At 50.7% G+C, this 22,532-nt stretch overlaps 1 protein-coding gene across 5 annotated transcripts in view; it reads right to left on the bottom strand.

The window, feature by feature from the left end:
* SEMA5B (semaphorin 5B) overlaps positions 1–22,532 on the bottom strand; it is a 336,437-nt gene that overhangs the window by 34,142 nt on the left and 279,763 nt on the right. For all 5 annotated transcript variants that reach the window (XM_059727480.1, XM_019480389.2, XM_019480390.2 and 2 more), the window contains exons 13-16: positions 14,544–14,661; positions 5,843–6,024; positions 2,453–2,596; positions 765–912 (exon numbers count right to left, since the gene is read on the bottom strand). In XM_059727480.1, coding sequence (XP_059583463.1) covers positions 765–912; positions 2,453–2,596; positions 5,843–6,024; positions 14,544–14,661 — 592 coding nt within the window. The remainder of the gene's footprint in view (positions 1–764; positions 913–2,452; positions 2,597–5,842; positions 6,025–14,543; positions 14,662–22,532) is intronic.

The raw sequence follows: 22,532 nt of genomic DNA, 5'->3' as shown, positions 1-22,532 counted from the left end.
AGGGAAGGCCATCTTTCTGTGCTTGAGCTGCCATGGACGTCGGTGGGGGTTGTGTACAGGAAAAGTGCTGGATGCACGGGTATCCGTGCAGCCCTAGATTCTTGCAATCCACCCAACCTGGAGGATGAACTCCAAAGAATAACACTGATTTCCTGCTTTTAAAAAATGCAAGCAGTCCCTGCTGGCGAGGGAGAAAGGAACTGACTGCTTCAGATCTTTGTGACTCGAGCCTGGATGCCAAGCGCCGTGTGAACAGATTCCAGATCAAATTTGTTTAAACCTAGGAAGACCCTTCATAGAGCTAATTAAAAATACCTTGTACCTAATAGCTGGGAGCTAAATGGTGGGAACAGTCATTGCTGCATCCCTGATAGGATGTGCTTGCCGCTGTTGACTCAGGCACAAAGCCCGATTCTGATGAATTGCATGAGATCCCGCCATGCACCAATATGAAAGGAAAACGTGGTGGAAGGTGCTTGAGCTACCGCACTAGTGTGGGCCACGGGTCTATTCCAAACCCCAATAATGGCTAATGAAAAGACTCCCCCTTCCAACTTACACACGTTGACTTCACTGAGTTTGGGTGCACGCTCACTGTAGCACACGCCTGTCCACCTTCCATGTCGCCCACCGCCACGTAGGGCAGAGGCTGCTGTTGGCCTTTTTGCTCTAGCTTGAGAAGCCAAACAGTAACGGGGCCCGTATGTAACCGAGCCCTACCGGACCCCTGGGGGCTGACTGCGATGTCAGTAAGTATAACTCACCACGGCGCAGCCGGGGCAGGTGTTGGCATTCTCGCAGGACCTCTGCCTGGAGTGGATCCCTCCACCACAGTTCGCGCTGCACTTATTCCAGGGGCCCCAGGAAGACCAGAATATTGGTAAAGGGCACGGGGTATTCTCGTTGCAGAATCTGAAAGGGTGCAGGCAACAGTTCCCAAAACGAATCCATGCAAGTGATAGGAGACAGCAAAAGGCAAGCAGGAACTGGGTTGAAATGATCCCCCAAGGGAGCGTCGCACGCGCTACGTGCACGTTGGGTGCAACTCGCCCATGCACACAAGGCTGATACACTCAGACAAGTGGGGCGTAGGTTTTGCTGCTGTGAACCACACCTCTTAGCTTAGAGGAGTGAACAAGATATTTGGGGGGGGGACGTGTTAACACATTTGGCACCCATGAGTAGGACTAGATTCCCAAGAGTGTTTGGTTCCCATACAAGATATCAGACAATTTGCTCCCTACCTGTAGCAAGAGCAGAGCATTGCACTGTACCTGCAAGCTCTCAGCCGATTGGCAATGACGTATCACTAATAGTAAGATAGATATAATGCTTGTGGGGAGGGAGTTAGGTGGCACAGCAGGGCTAGCGGGGCACTGCTTTGTGCCATGTGGATGTATCCTTAGATGCCCATATTTATTAGATGGTTTTTCAAAAGAGCTCATTGCCCCTACCCCCAGTGTGTCCCAACAGGACTTCGAATCTGGCCCGTAGGCAACAATCCATCCTCAGTTATGGGTGCCGAGTACCTGAAAACCCAGTCTCTTAAAAAATCCAGCTCTCGTTTTTGTCTGGCTCATAAACCCCTGCCTGAAATCAGGCTGAAAAAGCTGAGTGTATCTAAAAACAGACCCTGCATTAACGTTATTGCATTTTCCCTTCTTTTTAAAGGTAACCTCATTTTTGTTCCATTTCTGATTCAGTCTCCTTCTCCAATTGAATCACTTAGACTATAACCGACTGACATGCAGTTTCTAAAACAAAGCAGGTCCCGTCTTTGACGGGCTACAAATCAAGCCAAACATAAAGAGCCCAGAATCAAAAAGTTAAATGAATTATGCTCTGCAGTCTGAAACGCTCGGAGAGGCCTGCCTCTGGTCACCACTCCAGGGACCCGCGAAACCTGCTGCCAAGAAGACCTGGCCTTTGCTGTAATGTCAAGGTAGGAAATTGGATGGGAATACTTTGAAGCACCTGCTTAACAACTGGCTGGAGTCTGAGAAGTGGCTTATTGCAAATAGCACGTTGGGCTCCAAAGATATTGTCTTCCAAAGACTTCAGGTGAAATTTGCTCAGCTTCCAAGAGGAAGTTTTCTGCGTGAACAGCTCTGCAACCTCGCATCTGAGACTGAAGCCACATTCGTTCTTTTTGTACGTCGTCACTACAAATTCAGATCCAAGCAGGGGGAAAATCGAACTTTAGCTGTGAAGTGACGGCCACTGCTTTGTTACAACCCAGTGGATGAGTTACCACACCTTAACTTCTGGATTTTCCTCCTTTCTATATGCAGGACGTGACTATCCAGCCCTGATGCTGCACTGACACCAGTCTATTGCATTCAAACCTCCATTAAGAGGGGGGCAATCATGCCCTCATGTATACAGTCATCACCTCTAGAAGGAAGACGTTGCTGTCTCGCTAGACAAAGTCTGAGCACTGAATGCCTCTTACCGCTCCTCTCTGCTCTGTCCAACGCAGACCCGGCCCCCGTGCCGTGGAGCAGGGTTGCTGCACGACCTCTGACGGACCTGAAAGCCAATCCCGCAGGACGTGCTGCACGGGGCCCAGGAGGACCATGGTGTCCAAGCTCCATTTCTAATAAACAGGGCGGGAAGGGAGAGGTGAGAAAACAGGAGAGGTGGGTTAATCCAGCGTCACGCTACTGGCTGACAAGTCCCCGAGTAGCCGCCCCGAAGAGTCACTGGGATATGAGTCTAAAAGACGTGCTCCATGTCAACCAGACCAAACCTAGGCAAGGATTTAGGAAAGGGTTTTGCAGATGTGTTTGGCTCTGGCTGATCTCTGTTCCCACTAAGTGCTAGGGTAAATCTCCCACTGACTTTGAAAGGAAGAGAAGTAAGCCAGTGCTGAGCTCTGTTGCAAATCCTTCTGTGCTTGCACAGGCTTGCTGCAATATGATGGATGATGATCCCATTCCTCGATAAATCTCACCGACTGTTCTTCTCCTCGTCCTCCCTTGTTGGGCCATGTGAAAGCACAGCAGTGGGTCCCCAATCCCAACTTAAAATCCAGACCTGGTTCGTAGCACAAAGCGCAGTATAGCTTTTGTGCGCTCCAGAAGCCAGCCGTGGCAAAGGAGATGCAAAACCTACCCTCTGCTGAGTACCCAGCCCTTGTAACAGCGGTGTTGCCAGCTCTCACAATTTTCTCATGATGTTTGGTGTTATCCTCACAGCCCCAGCTCCTGAATCTGATTAGGAAGTGAGAATCGCAGCTTCCATTTAAAAGCAATTAGTTTCCTGCTTGCAGGAAAAAAAAGGAGAGCCTGGTTCCTTTAGCGTCCTGTGACTCTAACAGCACAGAAACCAGAGGCGTTTAAGCAGACCCCAACAGCTGTCATTTTAGAAAGCCCATGATTTTTAAAGTCACTCTCACAACTAATAGTTTGGTTTGGCAACACTACGGTGCCTTCAAACACACTGCCTTCGGGGGCGGAGGAATCGGATTCTGGATCAGGTTCGCCAAAGACTCCCCGCTGAGAAAGAGCCACCAGCCAGGCCGTTCTCGGTCTTCCTGCGCTGCGTAATCCCAACGCAGCGCTGGTCCCAGCCCAAGCACCTCACTTTGTAAGAACGGAAAACAAAAAATGCCACTTTCTGAAGCCTACTCAGCGCTGCCCTCGGCTTACAGCTGATCTCCAAAGCTGAGCTAGGAAACGGATGTTAATTTTCAAAGCATTTACTGGACTAACACCACTGGCAAGAAGTGTGGTCCAGCTTGGCACCAAGCAAGGTGCAGGATGAAAGTTAAACCTGCCGCTGCCTTTCCACACTTTTTATGTTCGTTATCGGCTCTCGCCTGCTCTTGGCAGAAACGCGCTGAGTATCTCTTCCCCCTTGTGCCGCAAGAAATCTGGTTATATGAAAATCCCACCGGCTCACATTTTAACCCACCTGTCCCTTCACACTTCTCAACCCAGCGAGAGATTTTTATGGAAAATCTTAAATGGATAAAAAAATATCACAAGGAGAATTTTGTTGTAAAAAGAAAAGGAAAACACACACATACAAAAAATTCCTCATAGCTGTTCTCATCACCTATTTCTATTCTAGGATTTTGAACAGCATTGAAGAGCATCCTATATAGATATATCTATCTATCTATCTATCTATCTATCTATCTATCTATCTATCTATCTATATCAGCATTGAAGAGCATCCTATATCTATCTATCTATAGATATCTATCTATCTATATTTATATAGATAGCTATATCTATCTATCTAGCTATCTATCTATAGATATAGCTCTCACAGTATCTATCTATAGATAGATGGATAGATAGATAGATATAGCTATCTCAGTCCATCTATCTATATATACATATACATATCTATCCATCTATCTATAGATAGATACTGTGAGAGCTATATCTATAGAGATAGATAGATAGATAGATAGATAGATAGATAGATAGATAGATAGATAGATAGACTGAGATAGCTATATCTATCTATCTATATAAATATCTATAGATATAGCTATAGATATTTATATAGATCTATACAGATATAGCTATAGATATTTATATAGATCTATATCTATCAATCTATGCATCTATACATATACATATCTATTTATCTATCAATAGATAGATAGATAGATAGATAGATAGATAGATAGATAGATAGATAGATAGATATAATTCCAACTCTTGCAGAAAAGGAAAATAACTACAGACTATAATATAGATTAGACTCAGATAAAGCCTCAAAAAAAGAATGAGTCTCGTCAGCTCCTTGTTTTCCTGGATCCTTAATGGCATCAAAGAGTTTCCGATTTCAGCTTTTCCAGCTCTTGCTTTCTAATAAAGCTCATCTTGAAACATCCTGCTCTCATTGCAAAATATCACAATGCCATATGAAGTCAATTAAAGGAAGTTCTAGGGCTGAGGTGGATGTAGGATGACCAGATGTCCCTATTTTTCAAGCCCTGCTGCTTCCCTACGTTTGAGGGCCGGGTATGTTTCTCAGCCACTTCTCGGGGGCTGGTCCCCCCTTTTGCGCCCCTGGACCGGAGTCAAGAGCAGGAGGGATGCTAAAGCCCGGGTGCCTGCCGTCAGTCACCGGCTGAACCGGGCCACCACAGGGGCCGCGGCTCGGCACAGGGCAGAGAAGCGGGGGTAGGAAAGCCTGGCTCGGTTACACAGGCAGCGCAGCACGCAGCTGGAAAGACAAGCTCCAATTAAAATGTGAACTTTAATAAAGGCAGCTGAATCTTCCAGTGCCAAAAACAGGACGGAGGAAGGAGGAGTTGATGAAAAGCTTCCTCGGCGTGCCGAGAAGAGGAGCTGAGATAGATTAAAACTCTGCTGGCCTTTTATCGACCATGGCGCTGGTGCAGAAGGCAAACAGCGGTCACAAAGCTCCCAGCCCCTGCCTGCTCCTCCTTCCCTCGGGTCGACATGGCTAGGAGGGTATGCCCAGACCCAAATACCATTCAGCAGGGCCTCCTTCCCTCTCCCTTTGGGATACCTTCCCACACTTTCAAGCCCAGATGCCAGGAGCATGATTATTGCCTAGAGCCAAACCCTACTCCCCCGCTCCCGCCACACTTCCCACTCCCCAGCTCCGGGAAACAAAGACCAAGATGATGATGGTCAAGATTGACGCTAGTCCTCAACCTCTGACGCCCAACTCGAGAGGCCTGTTTTGTCACAGGTGGCTCCTGCTGACCTCCCGTGGAACGGCCCCGCGCGGGCGCCAGGGCCAAACACGGCCCAAAGACAAGGCGATGCCAACAGCAACTTATGGGAAGAGGCCAAGTACCAGCAGGAGCCGTCCCGTTCCCCTCCCAAAAGGTGCCGGCACGCAGAGGTACCTCGAGCAATTCGCCACCTCAATCCGGGCCCCTTCGCAGACGCGACCCCCGCAGCGAGGGCGAGGGCTGTCACACGACCGTGACCTGCACACGCAGGAGCCGGTGCTGTCCCCGTCTGAATGCTCGCACGGCTGCCACAGGGACCAGGGCCCCAGCCTTCCATTTGTTGTCAGGTTTTTCACCTAATTTGGGGGAAAAAAAGAAAAAAAGAAGTCATTACTGAAAGTTTACGTTTCTGGAGATGGCACCGCAATGGAAATGCCACTGGGAGATTAGGACGCAGCTTCGATGGGAGCTGCTTGCGAGCAGGATTCAGAAGCGAGGGCTGTTTTCAGACAGCGCCATGCACAAATTTCCCCTCCGAACACCACTCTGCACCCCCAACGTGTGTGCAAAGCCTGCTCGGGCACCCCCCAGCGGAGACGAGCAGCCATCAGCCTGATGCTGTCTAGCACAGCCTCAGCTTTGAGCATGCAGCAGCCTCCTTGTCCCCACCTGTCGAGTTTGCTACGCTGCTGCGGCTGCAATGTGCGGGACTATTCCTGGAGCATCTGTTTAGCACAGGAATGTCCAATGCACAGCCCACAGGCTGGATCCGACCCAAAGAAATGCACGGGCTGGCCTGCAGGGCTCCAGGAGTTTGGGGACGGGGTGATTGAGGCCAGGCTGGAATCTGCAGTAGAGAGCCCCCACTAGGGACATGCGCTTGCAGCACGGGGGGAGCAATGGTTGCACTGCTGCTTGGCCTGTCACTATGTGCGGATCTGGCCCACAAAGCGCACTGTTTGACATCCCTGGTGTAGCACGTCTGTAACATTAGTGTCCAAGTGCGATCATGGGCACACTGCGCTAGGCGCTGTACAAAACACGAGGCCTGTCTCAACCAGTTAGCAGTCTAAACCAGATCGGAGAGTCAGCAGCTGGCCAAGTGAGCCGCTGCTTACACAAGCCGAGTCAAACTTAGCTTTTGTAAGTCAAACAAAGTCAACTTTTCGACAATTTAGATAGTCTATAAGGTGCAACTCTACCCTACCTCCCGGCAGATTTTCTACGTGAGGGATGGGAAGTGGGAGAGACTAGCATCGCAAACAGTCTGGAGAAGAGAAGACTAAGAGGGGATTTAATAGCAGCTTTCGACCGCCTGAAGGGTGTTTCCAAAGAGCACGGAGTTCAGTGGTGGCAGATGACAGAGCGAGGAGCAATGGGCTCAAGTTGCAGCAAGGGAAGTTGAGGTTGGATATTAGGAAGGATTTTTTTGTGAGGAGGGTGGTGAAGCACTGGGACAGGCTCCCCAGAGAGGTGGTGGACTCTCCATCCTCAGCAATTTTAAGACCCAGCTCAACAAAGCCCTGGCTGGGATGATCTAGGTGGGGCTGGTCCTGCTTTGAGCAGGGGGCTGCACTAGACCTCTTAAGGTCCCCTCCAACCCTCATTTTCCATGATCCAGTGCCAGGCACTGTCAAGCACACTGCACTGCTCCACTGCAGCTGCCTCTTAACTTGGAAGCAGTGTAGCTGCCTTGGCAGGGAGCTTCAGGATGGATTCATTAGCACAAAATAATGAGGCCAGAATTTAATTAGGCTCTAACCTAATTAGCCTGCTGCAACACTGCATAGACATGGCTAGACTGTTTCCAGTTCAGGACAGAGCCTGCATCGTGCTGCAGGATCTTGCTCCTGGGTGCTGTAAGTTTGCTGTGAAGACACGACCCCCCACCAAGAAGTGAAATGATACGGCCGAGCAGGGCCAAGCAGGGCAATCAGAGCACTGGACTGGGTGTCAGGAGACTCGCTGACTAGGTCACGCTGCCTTTGAAAGGCAGGCTATGCAATCTTCAGCTTTGCGGCAAAGGCCATCCTTTTGCTCCGTCTTTGTACAGCACCTCGCACACGAGAGGCTCGGTCTGTGCTTTGAGGGTCCCGGGCTTGACCGTCAGACAAACAGCAATGGTACCGGAGAGAGGGCGTTGCACGAGTGTGACAGGGCTGTTTGCACCAGGGATCCCGGGGCGGCAGTATCTGCTCACGTGCGATTAATCTAATCAGTGCTTTTAGCCTTCTGCTTTCATGACTGCTAAAATGACAAATAACCTTGCACACTGGGTATGATGTGTAGTTAATAAAAAAAAAAACACCCTAGTGGCACAATTATTTAGGCAAACAATCTTCTTATTGAAGGTAATTCCTCAGATAGTCCCCTCCCGCCTCCCCCTCTCCTTCCTCCTCTCTCTCTCACACATACGCACTCCCCCTTTCTCTCCCTCTCCCCCACAAAGGCTCTCGTGTGATGTGAAATGAAAGAATCGTAGTTAGAAAATTCCTGTATACAAAAAAACAGTGGGAACCAGTGCTATTTAGTGTGATCTTGGGGATCTCCGTAGCGGACAGCTATAGTGCAGCTGACGGAGGCGTAGCACCGAGGCAGCTGTGAGAGGAGGTGCGCAGGACCAAGAGGTGCCAATACCATGATGCCACTTCCCTAGGATCTAAGGGTTATGCATTGCCTCAAGGCAACACATCCTGGCAGCTTCCTCACGGGCAAACAGGAGTGATGCCCAGTGGGATGCCAGGAGTGACGCCCAGTGGAAGCTGTCCCATAACGGGACAAACTGGAAAGAGCGCAGCGGTGGGCAAAGACTATGGTTTGAGGGCTGGGGCACCTGACTTCTGAGAAGACGCTGAGGGAACTGAGCTAACTGAGTCTGGAAAAGACAAGAGTAAGAGGGGATTTAATAGCAGCCATCAACTATCTGAAGGGGGTTATGAAGAGGATGGAGCTGGGCTGTTCTCAGTGGTAGCAGATGAGAGGCCAAGGAGCAACGGGCTCAAGCTGCAGCAAGGGAAGATTAGGTTGGATATTAGGAAAAACTTTCTTATAAGGAGGGTAGTAAAACGCTGGAACAGGTCACCCAGAGAGATAGTGGAGTCTCCATCCTTGGAGGTTTTTAAGACCCGGGTAGACAAAGCCTTGGCTGGGATGATGTAGTTGGGGCTGGTCCTGCTTGGAGCAGGGACTTGGACTAGATGTGACCTCCTGAGGTCCCTTCAACCCTCATTGTCTGTGACGGTGCAGTTGGCAGGAGTGCAGTGAAACAGGCCTGCCGTGACACTTCGCCGTACAGTGCCGCCCCTGCTCCATATCCCCACAGCCCAACTTGCGTGGGCTGTGCGAAGATGTCGAGCTGTCCTCTGAATGCATCCTCCTGGCTTCCAGCGAGGAAGCAACAGAGAGGGAAGGAGGCAGCTGCCCTGGGCTGAGAGGCTACGTGAAGGATGTGGAGTATAAGAGCTGATGCAGGGAGAGAGAGGCCAAAGAGACCAAGCACAAATTAATGACCACAGCTCATAAGAAGGCTAATATGGAGAGCAGACTGAAGGGTGGCCAAGACTGGGCCACCACAGGCTACCGGGGGGGCAAGGGCAGAAGTTGACCGAACGAGAGAAAGAGAAGCCGAGAGGGAATGAAAGAGTCCCTCCGTCTCCGGCCGACCCCCTCCAGACCGCTGCACACATCCTGCCCCCCTTCCAGCTACTCTGCGCTCTGTTTCCCACCCTATAGCAAACCCCTGGAGGCCTCCTCATCCTGTACGAATAACTGCTGAGCCTCCTCCTGCCCCCGGACTGAAGCCGAGACTTCTTGTGAGGTCCCCCTCCCTGCAACGAGCCTTCTCCGTGGAAAGGAGAACAAGGTGAATCGGGGATGAGCTCTCCCCGGGGCCGAGCGCTGCATGCAGAGCTGCACGAAGCTCAGCAGCTCTGCTGCAACTCTCAATAAAAGAGACACACAGCTTGGCCGGAGCTCCTCATTCAAAGCTGGTGAAGAAAGGAGCGGGCTGGGGCCCTGGCTAGCATCCCTGGCTCAGGTCCGGAGCCAGCTACAGCTGCAGACAGAGACAGCGCTGCCGTGCTCCAGTTCCTCCGCAGTCCCGCAGCGCTCTGCCTTCATTATTCATTAGTGCTCGCTGCCCCCAGAAAGGTAAGCCTCTTTCTGTATCCTTAAAGACGAGGAAATTGAGGCCTAGAGAAATGCGGGGACCTATCTGAGGCCATACAGACAATCAACCGCATAACCCAGGGTAGACCGTTCTCTCGCTAAAACCTGGTTTGCGTTCTGGGTCCGGCCTCGTGCTAAGCTACTATGAGCTGTCACCTCCTCTCCCAACCCGTCGGACAGCATCTGAAATAGGCAGCCATGACCTGGGAGTCGTTCAGCTCTACGACTACACTTGCTGGGTGCATCTACACGTGCAATTAATGTGAAGCAGTAAACTCCAGAGCAATCTGTGTAAACTACTCCCGAGTGCAGCGTCTACACGTGCGCCCAGGACAGCAGCAATTTGAGCTGGAGCGAAGCAGGCCCAGGCTGGCAGGGGGCATTGGGGGAGAGCCCCAGGCTCCAGGAGGCAGTGTTAATTCATTTACTGCAGCCTCTCACCATTGCACATGTAGACGGTGATGCTTTACTCTGCAGCTAATTAGTCTACTCTACAATAAGGTGCATGTATAGATGCAGCCACCGTGTTGTAGTTAAAGTGGTTCTGAGCGTCGGGTACAAGCCTTTGCTTTCAATAGATTACTAACCTGCAATAAAAAAATCACTCTGGGTGATGGATACCAGGCAAGATGTCCAGAGAGGGGTACCCTGGGTTGGTTTTTTTTTGCTGTGTTTGTTATTTTAAACCATAATCAAGAATCAACACAGTTTAGTTGTTTCAAAGTTGGAAAAAAACAAGAGAAACCATCTCAAAACATGCGAGTTTGGGTTTCAGCACCTTTTCTTTTGTCTTGCCAAAGAAAAATCCAAATATTGGATCATGTTACCTATGTCTGAGCCAGAACTCTTGCCGGTTTCAGTGGGGAGCTCTGCTTAGAAATCAATGGTACGATATGGCTTCATTTAGAAAAAAAAAAGTTGACAAATAATTATTGGCTCATAATTGATACTGGGAAACAACCCAAAAATTAGATAAATAAGCAAACATAGCTGGAAGGTCGAGATTTATAAGCCTGTCGTGTTGCAAATACGGGAAGCTTGTTTCTCTTGAATAAATTACGTATGGATTATTATTCCATCCTTAAATCCACCATAAACTCTTTAGCGAGCTCAGAAATGTGGATTAAGTAATCCCGTGCATCCATCTTTTTCCAGAAAAGTTCTCCAAGGTGATTCCTCTATAAGCTAACACAGTGTCAGTCAGGAAAAGATATCCGTGATCATATCCATACAATTTTGGAGCTATTGTGGTCCAATCAGAGAAGAGAAGCCTCATACCTGTAAACACACATGCATGCACCACAGGTTTTGTCTTGCACAATCGAAATGCAGAATATCAAAGCTAAAAATCCAACCTGTTTTGCAAAAAGACTATTCTAATATATTCTAATATCACAGGCAGAGCCGATAGCATCAACTACTACTGCAGTTTGCCAAGACGAAGGCCCCAACCACAGCCGCGTATAACTTTGCTGAATTTAAGTGCTTGCGCTGAAATTTTCCATGCCAAGCGTCAGCCTGAATCTGAAATATTTGGGAAAGCTTCAGCCAAAATGATCTGACCATTTCTGAGAGCAAGGCTACGAGGGGAAAAGATATTGTTTTGCCCGTGTTAAAAACAGTAGCAATCTTTTCTTTGAATTCAGGATCCCGAGCAGGGGGACTTGCTTTTTTTCCCCGAAGCTGTGCCTCGAAAATCTGCCGATGTTTATCAATGCTATGGGCCTTAAAATCGCAGTAGAAATGTCTGCGATTTCAGTCAGACGTTCTTGCCCTGCAAGTGCAGGTCTGCATGACTGGGGACCATGCCGGATCTGGGCACCCTTACTGAGATCAGAGAAAGTCTCTTCTGAGCTCTCAACGGCACCTGGATGAGGAAGAAGGGGGTGGAGGGGAGGCACCGGGACGGGCGAGGCAAGGGGAATATGTCAAGAGCACCTGGGACAAGACTGGGACGTGCCCCACCATGCAGCGCTGGTCTCCCTGAAGGAGGACAACCTGCTAAAGCCCTCGATTACTCTGGCAGCTGAAGTGGCAGAGCCCTGTTTTACGGATCGAAAGGTCCCAGCCCTGTCAACGGCTCTCCCGGGCGCCACTAGGATCCTCCACGATGGAGCGGGCACACGACACTTATCTGCTGGGGTAACGTGCACAGGTTTTGTACACGGGTATCAACTGCACAGAGCAGACAAGCGAGCGGCTCTCCAGGAGCTGCTCACAGTATGGCCACGTCCTGCCGGGATGTGGGAGGGGAGTACGTAATACTCTGCTCGCCCCGAGCAAATGGCTATCCCGCAATACTGCAGCCACACAGCTTTTATATTGGTTTAACTTCGACCTGTGTCTCTCGACCTTGGGTCTTCCCAGGGCAATTCTAGGCCAGGCTCGAGTGAGTTACACTGGTGGAAGGCCGTACTCTTGGCTTACACCAGTGCCAAAGCTTACCTCCGCGTAAAGGCTAAGCATGGTTTACTCCACCCTCTTCCAACCCTGAAAATACATTGATGCATTTGCTTTGGTAACACCCCATTGAGTCGCAGAAGAGCACTGAGGAGGGAAGAAACCCACGTGCCTTTGGCATTTACTGCAGTTCAGGTCTTGAGTGGGGCACAACGCAATCACACTCAGGCTCCTAAAGCCATTCGGGTGCCTAACGGGTAGACTAGAATCTGGGCCCATGGGCTAAAAGTTAGATACGTGCTAAAGTGCCCCAGGGGAAAACCAGGAGCAATGGTCATAAACTCCTAGAAGAAGGTTTAATTGGATATAGGGAAAAACATCTTCACGGTTCGTGTGGCCAGAGTCTGGAATAGACGCCCAACGCGTGGTGCAGGCACCTACCCTGGAGACCTTCAAGAGGAGACTGGATGTACATCTCGCTGGGGTTATTTGACCCCTGCAATCTTTCCTGCCCAGAGCAGGGGCCTGGACCCCATGATCTCACGAGGACCCTTCCAGCCCTAAACGTCTGTGAATCAGTGTGTGAATCTGTAAAGTACACTGCTTAACTCAGCGGCCAACGTCCCGCACCAGAGGCAAACGCGTTTAAGTGCAGGGCAGAAGGGGAGGAAGGAGAAAGAGCCTGATGCACCGTGTGGTCGGTAGGGTGCTCAGAAATCCTTTGGCATGAAAAAACACCACATTGATGTAAATTCATCTAGTAACAGTAACAACGCCTAAACCCATTTGCATAATGAATTTTAATGCAAAGGAGGAACCAGCATCCCTGGGAACCTGGCTGGAGTACAGTGCAACGCTCCTGAATATTCTGTGCAGCTGCTATGACCTTGGAACAATGATCTGGACGAGCTTGCTCCCCAATGTTCGCCACAGCAGACGTGTTCAAACTAGAGGATTAACACCTCGCACACCTATCAACAGACACAGGCATGAAACAGGACGCGATAACAGCATGTGCAGCCAAGGAGCCCCACATCCCAGTTCAACACCGGGAAGGTTATAAACACACAAGCTTCTGAATCCAGCGGTGAAAAACGTAAGCCTGCCAAGCTGAAGATGGATTGAAGTAATGACTAATATTTCCTGGGAAAATTTCTGAGCAAGGAAAGAGATAAGGGGAATAAACACCCCCGCACCTCTGGACATAAACAGCATACTGCCGATATAACCCGTGCAGCCCTCGCTCTGTGTACTGTAGTCGGTGGCATTAGCATGCTAATTGGCATTAGATAATAACGATGGAACTTAATGAGAAATCTTCCGCAGGACCCCCCTCCCCTCCCCACTGCAATTTAGTACGAGCTGCTCTCCTTCCCAGGTATGGTTCAAGGAACAGGAATTAGCCTCCGCCGTGTATCCTCGAAGACTGTGGCCGTGAACGGGATACAGGCATCGGGGTGGGGGGAAAAAAAAGCAGGGAGCACGGGGAAGTGAACTGCCGTGCCGACCCGACCCGACTCGACTCCCCGCAGTCAGTTTGAGAAGCGCTTCGTGGCAAAACCAAAGCGGCGTTCCCTTTCGAGTGCTGTAAACCAGGCTTGAGCCACGCTCAGATGAGCAAAAGCTGATGGCTTCGTTCTCCCTCTGCCCCCCACCTGCATGCACACGCGCTAGCAACCTCTCCCCCAGCCCTCTCCTCCTCTCCTTTAACACGTACCCCGTGACCCTCTCGCTCGATTTATACCCCCGTCCCCCTCTACCCCCTCTTTTTCTCCTTCACGCTCTTCTTCGCTTCTCCCGTGGGACACCCCCTGCAGAGGAGCTCCTCTGGCCAGCAGAGTTGCCGAAACAGCCCTATGCTAGCCGTGGTCTCCCAGCCCCCAAACCACAGGTCCTCGAGATTAGCTGGGGCCAAAGAGCTGTATACCCTCCGCTCTTCCCATTGCTAGGGAGCTGTAGAAAAAAGATTATAAATTAGACTCTGCAGGGCCGGGCAATTATTTTGGACGGAGAGCTGCTTTCTGAGTTTCGGCAAGGCATTGAGGGCTGCACGGCAGGCAGCCGGGGCAGATAAATATTAATTTTCTAACTTTTCTTAAGGGTCGGCTAGAATAGCCTGGCGGGCAACCCCTGAATTCAAGCCACCCTAAGGCTGCTCCAACTTTTGGGGGACGTGCAAGGCCCATAAAGCATCGAAATGTAAGCATTCGATACCGGGTTGACTATTGTCTGGATGACCTATTTCTCTCCCTCTGTTGCACATGCTGAGTACATTCATATATTTTTGTAGCCTTTCCACTCCACTCACTGGGCACTCGGTGATATTCTGAGTCCACAGGCTCATGTTGGAGCTGTCCTCGATGGTCGTGCAGCGTTTCTGTTTGTTATCCCAGCCGCAGTACGGGTCTCTGGCTCCCAGACATTCCCTGCACGTGGAAAGAGAAAAGATTAGAGCTTTTTAAGACCGGCCGGCTCGAAAAACATGTATTCAAGTGTAGTTCTTCTAATATGACAGCTGTCAACTGCACTGAACCTCAGAAGAAACAATTTCTTCTAAGCAAAGCTTTACCTCCCTGGGAGGAGAGAACAGCTGAATAACAAGGGTGGCAGGACACAAAGCAAATTTCACTCGTGCACGCCGCAGATTAAAAATCAGCTCGCTTCCTTCCCAGGCCTCGGGGCAGGGGGGGGAAATGACTTTACAAATTTTAGTCAAAGAGCGCTTGTCGCTGCGGTATCTTTGCGCCCCCTCGTAATCACTCGTCGGGGCCAAAGCTCGCACAAAGCAACCTCTGTGAGCATGTTTTCTGACACTGTGTCCATGCAAAGGGGTTAGACAAGCAGAATTAGCCACTGGGCCACTCATAAAGGCTTTCTATTAGGCTTGGCCTTTGTCAGAACAATGGTTTCATTTATAATCCTAACATCGAGATGTCAGCTTGGAAAAGTCACAGCCGAACATTATTTCTGAGCCTTTGGCCGCTCCGAACACTGGTGCATTCATCCTCCTGCCCGATCCACATCGACCAGCGAAGTGCGTGTTCCCACCGCGTGAGCTGCTAAAGCCAAATAACGCCGGCTACTACCTTCACGAGACTGCGCAGGCCAGCGATAAAAACTGGCCAACCTTTGGCCATGCTGGTCACTCCCATGGGTTCCCTTCAAATCTTCGCCTGCCTATACACGTGCTCGGGAGGCATTTTCATTAGAGCGGTTCCCAGAGAGCGCTGCTCTAATTAAAATACTTCATCGTCACATCAGTGAAGCCCCCACACATTTAAAAAGGGCCGTAGGACCCTTTTTGCTAAACCTCATTCGACAACGTTCAGCTAAAGCACCCCCGCAGCCGTTTTAAAACGCATGGAGGCTTAATAGAGGTGACATTAAAGCGCTTTAATTAGAACGCAGAGCAGGCTCGATTAATCAAGGCTGGAAATGGCCACTGATTAATCAAGTCTGCTCCGACGTGTTTTTGTTAAAACAGGAATGAGCACATGTATAGGCAGTCTTTTATTTCCATCATGAAAAGACAATAACAGGACAAGCATGAGTCAGTGAGGGAGGGACAAAATGTTCTTTCTTTCTTTCAACGAGCCATCCTTAACATGCACGCAATGCTCAGGGCTTTCCAGAAGCCCCACGTGACTCTAGAAAGGCCAAGTGAACAGCGGCACGGGCCCAAAGCGCGGGGGGACGGGGCAGATCCAGGTCAGGCAGCGAAAAAGGAGGGCAGTAAGATTTATTCCGAGGGTAGGTATCAGCATGATAAGTGAAACATCAGAAAAAAAATCAAACGAAACAAGATGTGAAGTATTCCCACCCAGAAATCTTTGAAATCCTATTAGCCCGTAATCAGCTACAAATGAAAAAGCCTGTCCCTCGAGCACAACTCGGATGAAAGGCTAGTCCGAGCCGTTTCCAAAGCAATTTGCCCAAAAGCAAACCCTGGCTGCGTTCGCTCTCCGGTACGATTTCTGGTACTATTTACCCGTCTCCAATTTGCTCCCGCTTCGCAGGAGGGTGTTTGTTTCACTGACGATTTAAGCTGGCAAAATAAGGGATGCAGCGATCTCTTGGTCGCTTACAGAGGGAAATGTAGTGAACAAGTTGCAATGATTCGCAGCGATGGTTTCCTTTAAACGGCTTCAAAACACACAAGGAAAAAGGCATGGATCGTTCTGGTCCAGCCCACGGTTGCAAAGCAGGCAGGGGAAAACATAAAAAAATAGAGGAGACTTGGGATCCTGAGCCCAAGGACATGCAAAGGGATATGTGCGGCCGTGCTTATTATTCTGGCCGAAGAGCCCAATCCCCCTGCTTTGGCAGCCTGTGCTGCTCCAATGCCGTCTTTGCCGCAAGAAGTGCGTCCCTGCCTGTGTGGCTGCAAGGCCAGCAGCCCCTGAGCAGGGTCCGGGCAAAGTTACCAAGCTGGCACCGGGATTGGGAATATGCTCAGCCCCCTGGGTAACCTCAGTGCTTCGGGAGGGAACCGCGCCGTTCCTGGAGGGAAGAAGGAAACAGAGCCGTGGAGGAGGGAAAAAAAGAGCCAAAGCAAACCAGAATCCTGCCTGGAGCTAGCAGCTCTCTCCTCGTCCCGCCAGCCCTCGACACCTCCAGCCGCTTGGCAAGCAAAGGCAGGTCATTGTAATTCGTAATGGGGATAGCTGTTGTGAGCGTTACCCTATTTTTTTCTTCCCCTGGAATTTAATTCCTCGGACGACAGGCGCTGTATAAATTCTCCAAACGATCTCCATATGTTCAGTGCTGCGGCCCACAGCCACGCCGCAGGCTGCAATCTGTCCCCGTTAGGCACTGACCACGGCTCTGCCACTCTCATAATGTATGTCATGCTGCTAATGTGCTGCTTGTCGCTGGGGCAGCGAGCTACAGACCTGAACGGCGCGGCGCGCTCGGTGCATCACAGTCCGCCGGTGCCTCGCCTCGCCTCGCCTCGCCTCGCACGCTAGCCCCCGCCGCCGATGGGCGAGCAGGAGATACATCGCAGAGCACGCAGGGGGAGGCCGAGCCTTAGCAAACGCCTGGCACAAGCTACACCTCACACTAGGTGCACGCTCACCGGGGTCTGGATCGTGGCCAGAGCAGGTTGTCACCTCCCCACTCCCTGCCATTTCCAGAGGACACGGGCTCCGCTGGTGTGTCAGGACGCACACGCTATATAATTTACAACAATCACAGAACAGGATTTCTCCTCCTCCTGAAGCCTGATCATTTGAAATCTAAAAACAAGACCCAGGAGGCTGACCCCTCTCATTTCAGAATTGAAAGCCTGGGCATCTGACTCAGCCCGATTATATCAAGTGATGGGGAAACGTTTTAGGCTGAAGAGAAATGTATTCTCTGATATGCGGTTTGCTTATTTCCCCCACCTCCCCCATTGTTATAAGTGGAAAGAGCATTACCATATGCTGTACCGAATGTTTCCAAATCTGTGTTCATTTAGATCTTTTAAAAACACTTCCTTATTTATTTTATTTATCATACCGCCATGCACATCCTTATTTATTTTATATATCATACAGCCATGCACACACAAAGCCAATCTGCAGATATACACACACATGCACACACAAGACAAATACACGCATAGGCAAACATGCACACGTTTGCACACACATACACATTGAAATGCACGACAAAAAACGGTGTTACGGTTGTCAGCATTTGTTGCCACCGCTTGTCCCTGGACCCACCGCAGCAGCCGCTGGCCCTGCAAATCCAGCCCAGGAGGAGCCTTGAGCTCAGGATCCCGTATTAGCTGACACCCACACTGCAAAGAGTTTGCAACCTAAGGGTGAACGTCGGATGCTACTGATGTGGATGGGATCACCGACTTCACCGGGGCCAGGATTTCATCCCATGTACAGACGCTTCCAGGGTGAACACCGTACATGGATTCTTCCAGCGAGAGCTTAACGTCGTCTCGAGGGACAACTGATGCGATATCATCTCATCTCTGTGCTTCTCGGAAGGGAATCCACCGGCCTTCCCAGTAACCCTTCCCTGGAGGTGTACCAGAGCATGGGAACAGTGCTTCTCTTAATAGTGGGGGTCATTAATTACTGACCTATCTGATAAAGGGCGAAGGGACAGAGGTGGTTAGCCACGTGAGTCTGAAGTCTGGCAGAAGGCAGAGCAAGGTGGCACCCATGCACTTTTGTGGGGAGCAACCTACCTCTTCAGACCGAGTATGTGTGAGAGGTGTGTCAGATGTGTGCGAAGTGAGATACTGCAGACAGCAAATGTCTCCCCCATACATACCCCTTTCTCTTTACTAGAAACCACTCAGTCAGAAGTCAGGAAAATACCTCTCCCGTGTACAACTACCAGGCTGGATTTAGTATGACAGGGTGTTAGTATCAATAGTGATTCACTTTAGTTCATTGGCTTGCAATAAATGTCTTATCTGAGGCCTAATGGAATACACCAAAGCACTCAATTTAGAAACAATTCAGCTTGTGTCTCCTGTACAGGGTGTTTTGTCTCTCTCTCCTTATTCTCACTTACCGAAGACATTTGCATGAAAATAGGATCTTCTTCCTAAGACTTCACCTGCAGCCTGCCGTTTCGGAGCTGTACGCCTGCGGGCTGGTGGCGGTCACAATCGGTTCCACAGCCGTGACTCGAGATAACCCAAGGGATTCGGGCTCCAGGTGGGGGAATCACTGCTGAGGCCCCATCCACACCTCAGTAAAGTCCACTGGAAAGATTTCCTGCGACTCGGACGTGCTGTTCTCAATCAGAGCAGAGGGGTCTGGTGGTCCTAGACATAGCTGTATTTGCAGACCCGTAGGAAAGGAGGTCTGGAAGGGACCTCAGGAGGTGACTTAGTCCATCCCTCTGCCCAAGGCAGGATTGTTCCTGTCTAAACCATCCTGAACAAGCATCCTCCAGATTGAGAGCTGGAGGCGACGATGTTTATTGCTTCCACGATGCTGTCCCCCACCGTTGCAGGAGTCACCGAGGAACCGTGGCAAGGGCTCTCTAGGGTCATGCATCTAGTTAGTCCCAAGCTGAAACTCCTGAAGGGACACTCAGCGAGCTGTGCAAACTCATCTTCATGCTCTGGACCACACTTGTAGGAGATGGGAAGGGAGCCCAGGTAAGCACAGCAGCTCTGAGGGTGCAGAGCTATGGGTGCTGGGAAGCCAGGCTAAAGCTGCAAGGAACCGAGGGCAACAGGGAGGGACATTGCCTCTGCAGAAATGGTGCTGGGCTCCAGCAACTCTCGGTGGCCCCTGGAGATCGGGTCCTGGTGCTACTGATTCTTCCCTTGCTTAACCCAAGGATGAACCTGGAGCAGGCACGCATAGCGCACAGCACCCCGGAGCACAGGTCCGCGTACCGCGGGGCACATTTACATCAAGGGTCTCTCCTCCTTCACATTCCCCATCACCCACGTCTTGGTTCCACGTCCTTTTCAAAGGCTCGGCCTCATACGCCCGCACCCCACTACCCACACCCTCTTTTCCACCCCAGGCCCATTGCATCGAGCTACTTCCAGTCACAAGACATCCCTCCAGTATGTATTTCTTTAGGCTATAAGCCACGTTATCCTCTAAGGTGGAGGAGGGTGGGTGGCCAACTGCTTCTGCATTGACCAGTGCGGGAACCCTTAGGTTAGTACCTTGGACCACGACGGGGGCGCCACTGATTTCCTATTTCTCTATGAGTCTCTGTGCTTCTAAAGCCGGGGCAAGGAGGGCAAGTGCCAAGCTCCCCCGGGCTAGCAGGGAAGGCCGAGGCTGCGCTTGCTGCAGGGTGGGTGGGAGCTAATGGAGGTAGGAACCAAAGCAACCCCCATGAAACCAAATTAGCAGGTGGCCCCCGGGGCCATTTCCATAGGGCTGAGGCTAGGCGCCAGCTGCTTTGGGGTTGCGGGGCAGCGCTCCCAGGACCGGCAGGATGGCTGGGCTGGCCCCAGCTCCCCTTGGGGCTGCCTGTGATCCAGATCCGGAGCTGGTCTGTAGTTCACTGGCAGGCGCCTGCACCCGCTTCAGTGAGGAGGGAGGGAGGGAAGGAGGGAGGGGGAAGCACTGCAGATGCACCAGCTCCCCCACCACCTCCAGGTTGGTTTCTCTCCACAGCTGGGAGTGGAGTCTGCCCACAGCTGGCTCCCACGTCCGCACGAGCAGCGGCACTGCGCTCGCACCCCAAGGCAGTGGCTTCCTTGGCAGCAGGCTGCCCCCCACGTGCCACGGCAGCCACTGCTGCAGATAGACCAGGTGCATGGAGCAGGGCACTGCTGGAGCTCTCTGCCTAGCAGGAGAGGCAAGGAGTGAGCCGTAGCATTGAATTTGGCTCCTCTTTGCAGGGGGGAGGTGCTTCCAGCCACCCCCGGGAGGGTGGGAGAGGGCCCACTTCATCCTGGGATACTGGAGGACTTCAACTTGTGGGATACATCTGTAGGGAGTGGTCACAGCTGAATGGAAAAGGAGACCAGGGATAATCCTGCCGTGGAGTGGCAAAACTTTGAGCTGCATAATTAGTGCTTTAAGCCACTTTAGAAATGCAAAACTCCAGAACTCTTGGTTCAGAAATGATACCTTTTATTAAACCAACTGAGCAATTGCAAAAAAATATATATTTTTTTTGCAAGCTTTCAAGGCTCACATGGCCTTCATCAGGCTCAGGGAAAATTAAAGATGGTAAAAAGTCCCCATAGGTAGCAAATAAACTTCATTTTTGCACAGAGGCAGCTGAAGGTGGAAGTTTTGCTAGAAACTAGAGTTTTGCATTTCTTTTTGTCTCAGACCAACACAGCTACCAAATACATCCCTTAAGCCACTTTAAGGTGTTCATGTGCAGACAGCCCAGGGGTTACGGGCTCCAGGAGTTATCCCAAAATGACTGTGTAATGAGGCTCTGTCTCTAATGGCATTCATATCAGCCCCCACCCCAGGCACCTAAATGATGCACGCACTTGGGAGCATTTGCTCATGGCCTGAAGGATTTCTCCCTTAAAACTTTCCAAGTCTCTATTTCCAAGAGTTTCTGCTACAGACTTTAATTTGCTGCCATCACAAGACGACTTCATCTTTTGGTCACTTTTCCCTGATGGCTAAAGAGAGCTTTGGACCGTGTCATATATAGCCCTTTAAATCAATACAGCAAGACCCAGGTGATTATGGTCCGACAGACCAAAGGAAAAAAACCAATTGTGGCTTCTTCCTTTTCTTCTGCTTCATCCGGGGAGAAGGACAGACGAGGGCTCCTCTGTCCCCAGAGTCCCCGGGCGGCTGTGCAGGACACTCAGACCACCAGACCTTCAGCTAAAGCTCTCCAGCAATTTGTAAGGACGTGCTAAGCTCACCCTACTCTCTTCCGCTCCCTTCCCATTTTCCTCCGCCTCACTCCCTTGTTTCTCTGCTCCAGTAAATGAATGCGATTACAGGACGCGGCCGTCTGCCACAGCGGGGGGCTGGACTCGATGTCTCACAAGGTCCCCTCCAACCATACGTTACTATCTAATCCTTGGAAGCAGGTGAGAAAGGGTCTTACGCTTTTAGCCGACGGAGTCTGAAAGCTGCCACGAACTTCGTGTTCACAGGAAGATTAAGATTGTCATTTTGTACTGATTCCTTTAAAACACCCCGTGGGTATCATTACTCAGTTCATTAGAAGCACGCCGTGAGCAGCCTTAGCAAGCTTTGTAATGTGCGGCAAACACCTTACAGGCCTGATCCTGCCCAGTGCTGACTGCCCTCATCTTCCCCTCCCGGGGGATGGCCAGCGTGAGGATAATCTCTCCCCTTTCTAAAGCGTGAGGATCCGACCCCACATCTGCAGGCGCAGAGCAGCGTGCCTAGTGCGAGAGCGCAGCATTGTGCGAGGAATAAGGTGGGGTTATCTGCAGCTGTTAGCTGCAAGCACCAGACCACGTCTGGCGTTTCCTGACAAGGTTAGCGGCTTGCGCCACGACCAGCAACCGGCGGAGGAGAGCAGCTAAATAAATAACCGTATTTGCTTCCAGACATCATAATTACTGACAGCTTCAATACCCCAAGCCGAGAAGAGCGGCCTTTTGTCTTCCCTAAAGCCAGACAGCAAGGAAAGAGGAGAGGAGGACTCGAAGGAGCTTTGCATCTTATGAAAATAAGATTAAAAAAAGAGGAGGGAGGGGGGGGGACCCACCTCAAACAAAATGTTGATACCCTTAAAAATGTAAAAGCTGCAGAGGTGGGCTAGTGGGCTACGCAAATCCATTATCTTCCCGCACCAAGCAGCCAAGTGGAGTGGAAACGAGCTGCATTAGTCAGACGCGGGTCGAGCAGCGACT

The sequence above is a fragment of the Alligator mississippiensis genome, chromosome 4 (genome assembly GCF_030867095.1).
Source record: "Alligator mississippiensis isolate rAllMis1 chromosome 4, rAllMis1, whole genome shotgun sequence".
In the NCBI taxonomy this organism is placed as follows: domain Eukaryota; kingdom Metazoa; phylum Chordata; order Crocodylia; family Alligatoridae; genus Alligator; species Alligator mississippiensis.
Note: the sequence above shows the minus strand (reverse complement) of the source record. Positions and strands in the feature narration are given on the sequence as shown.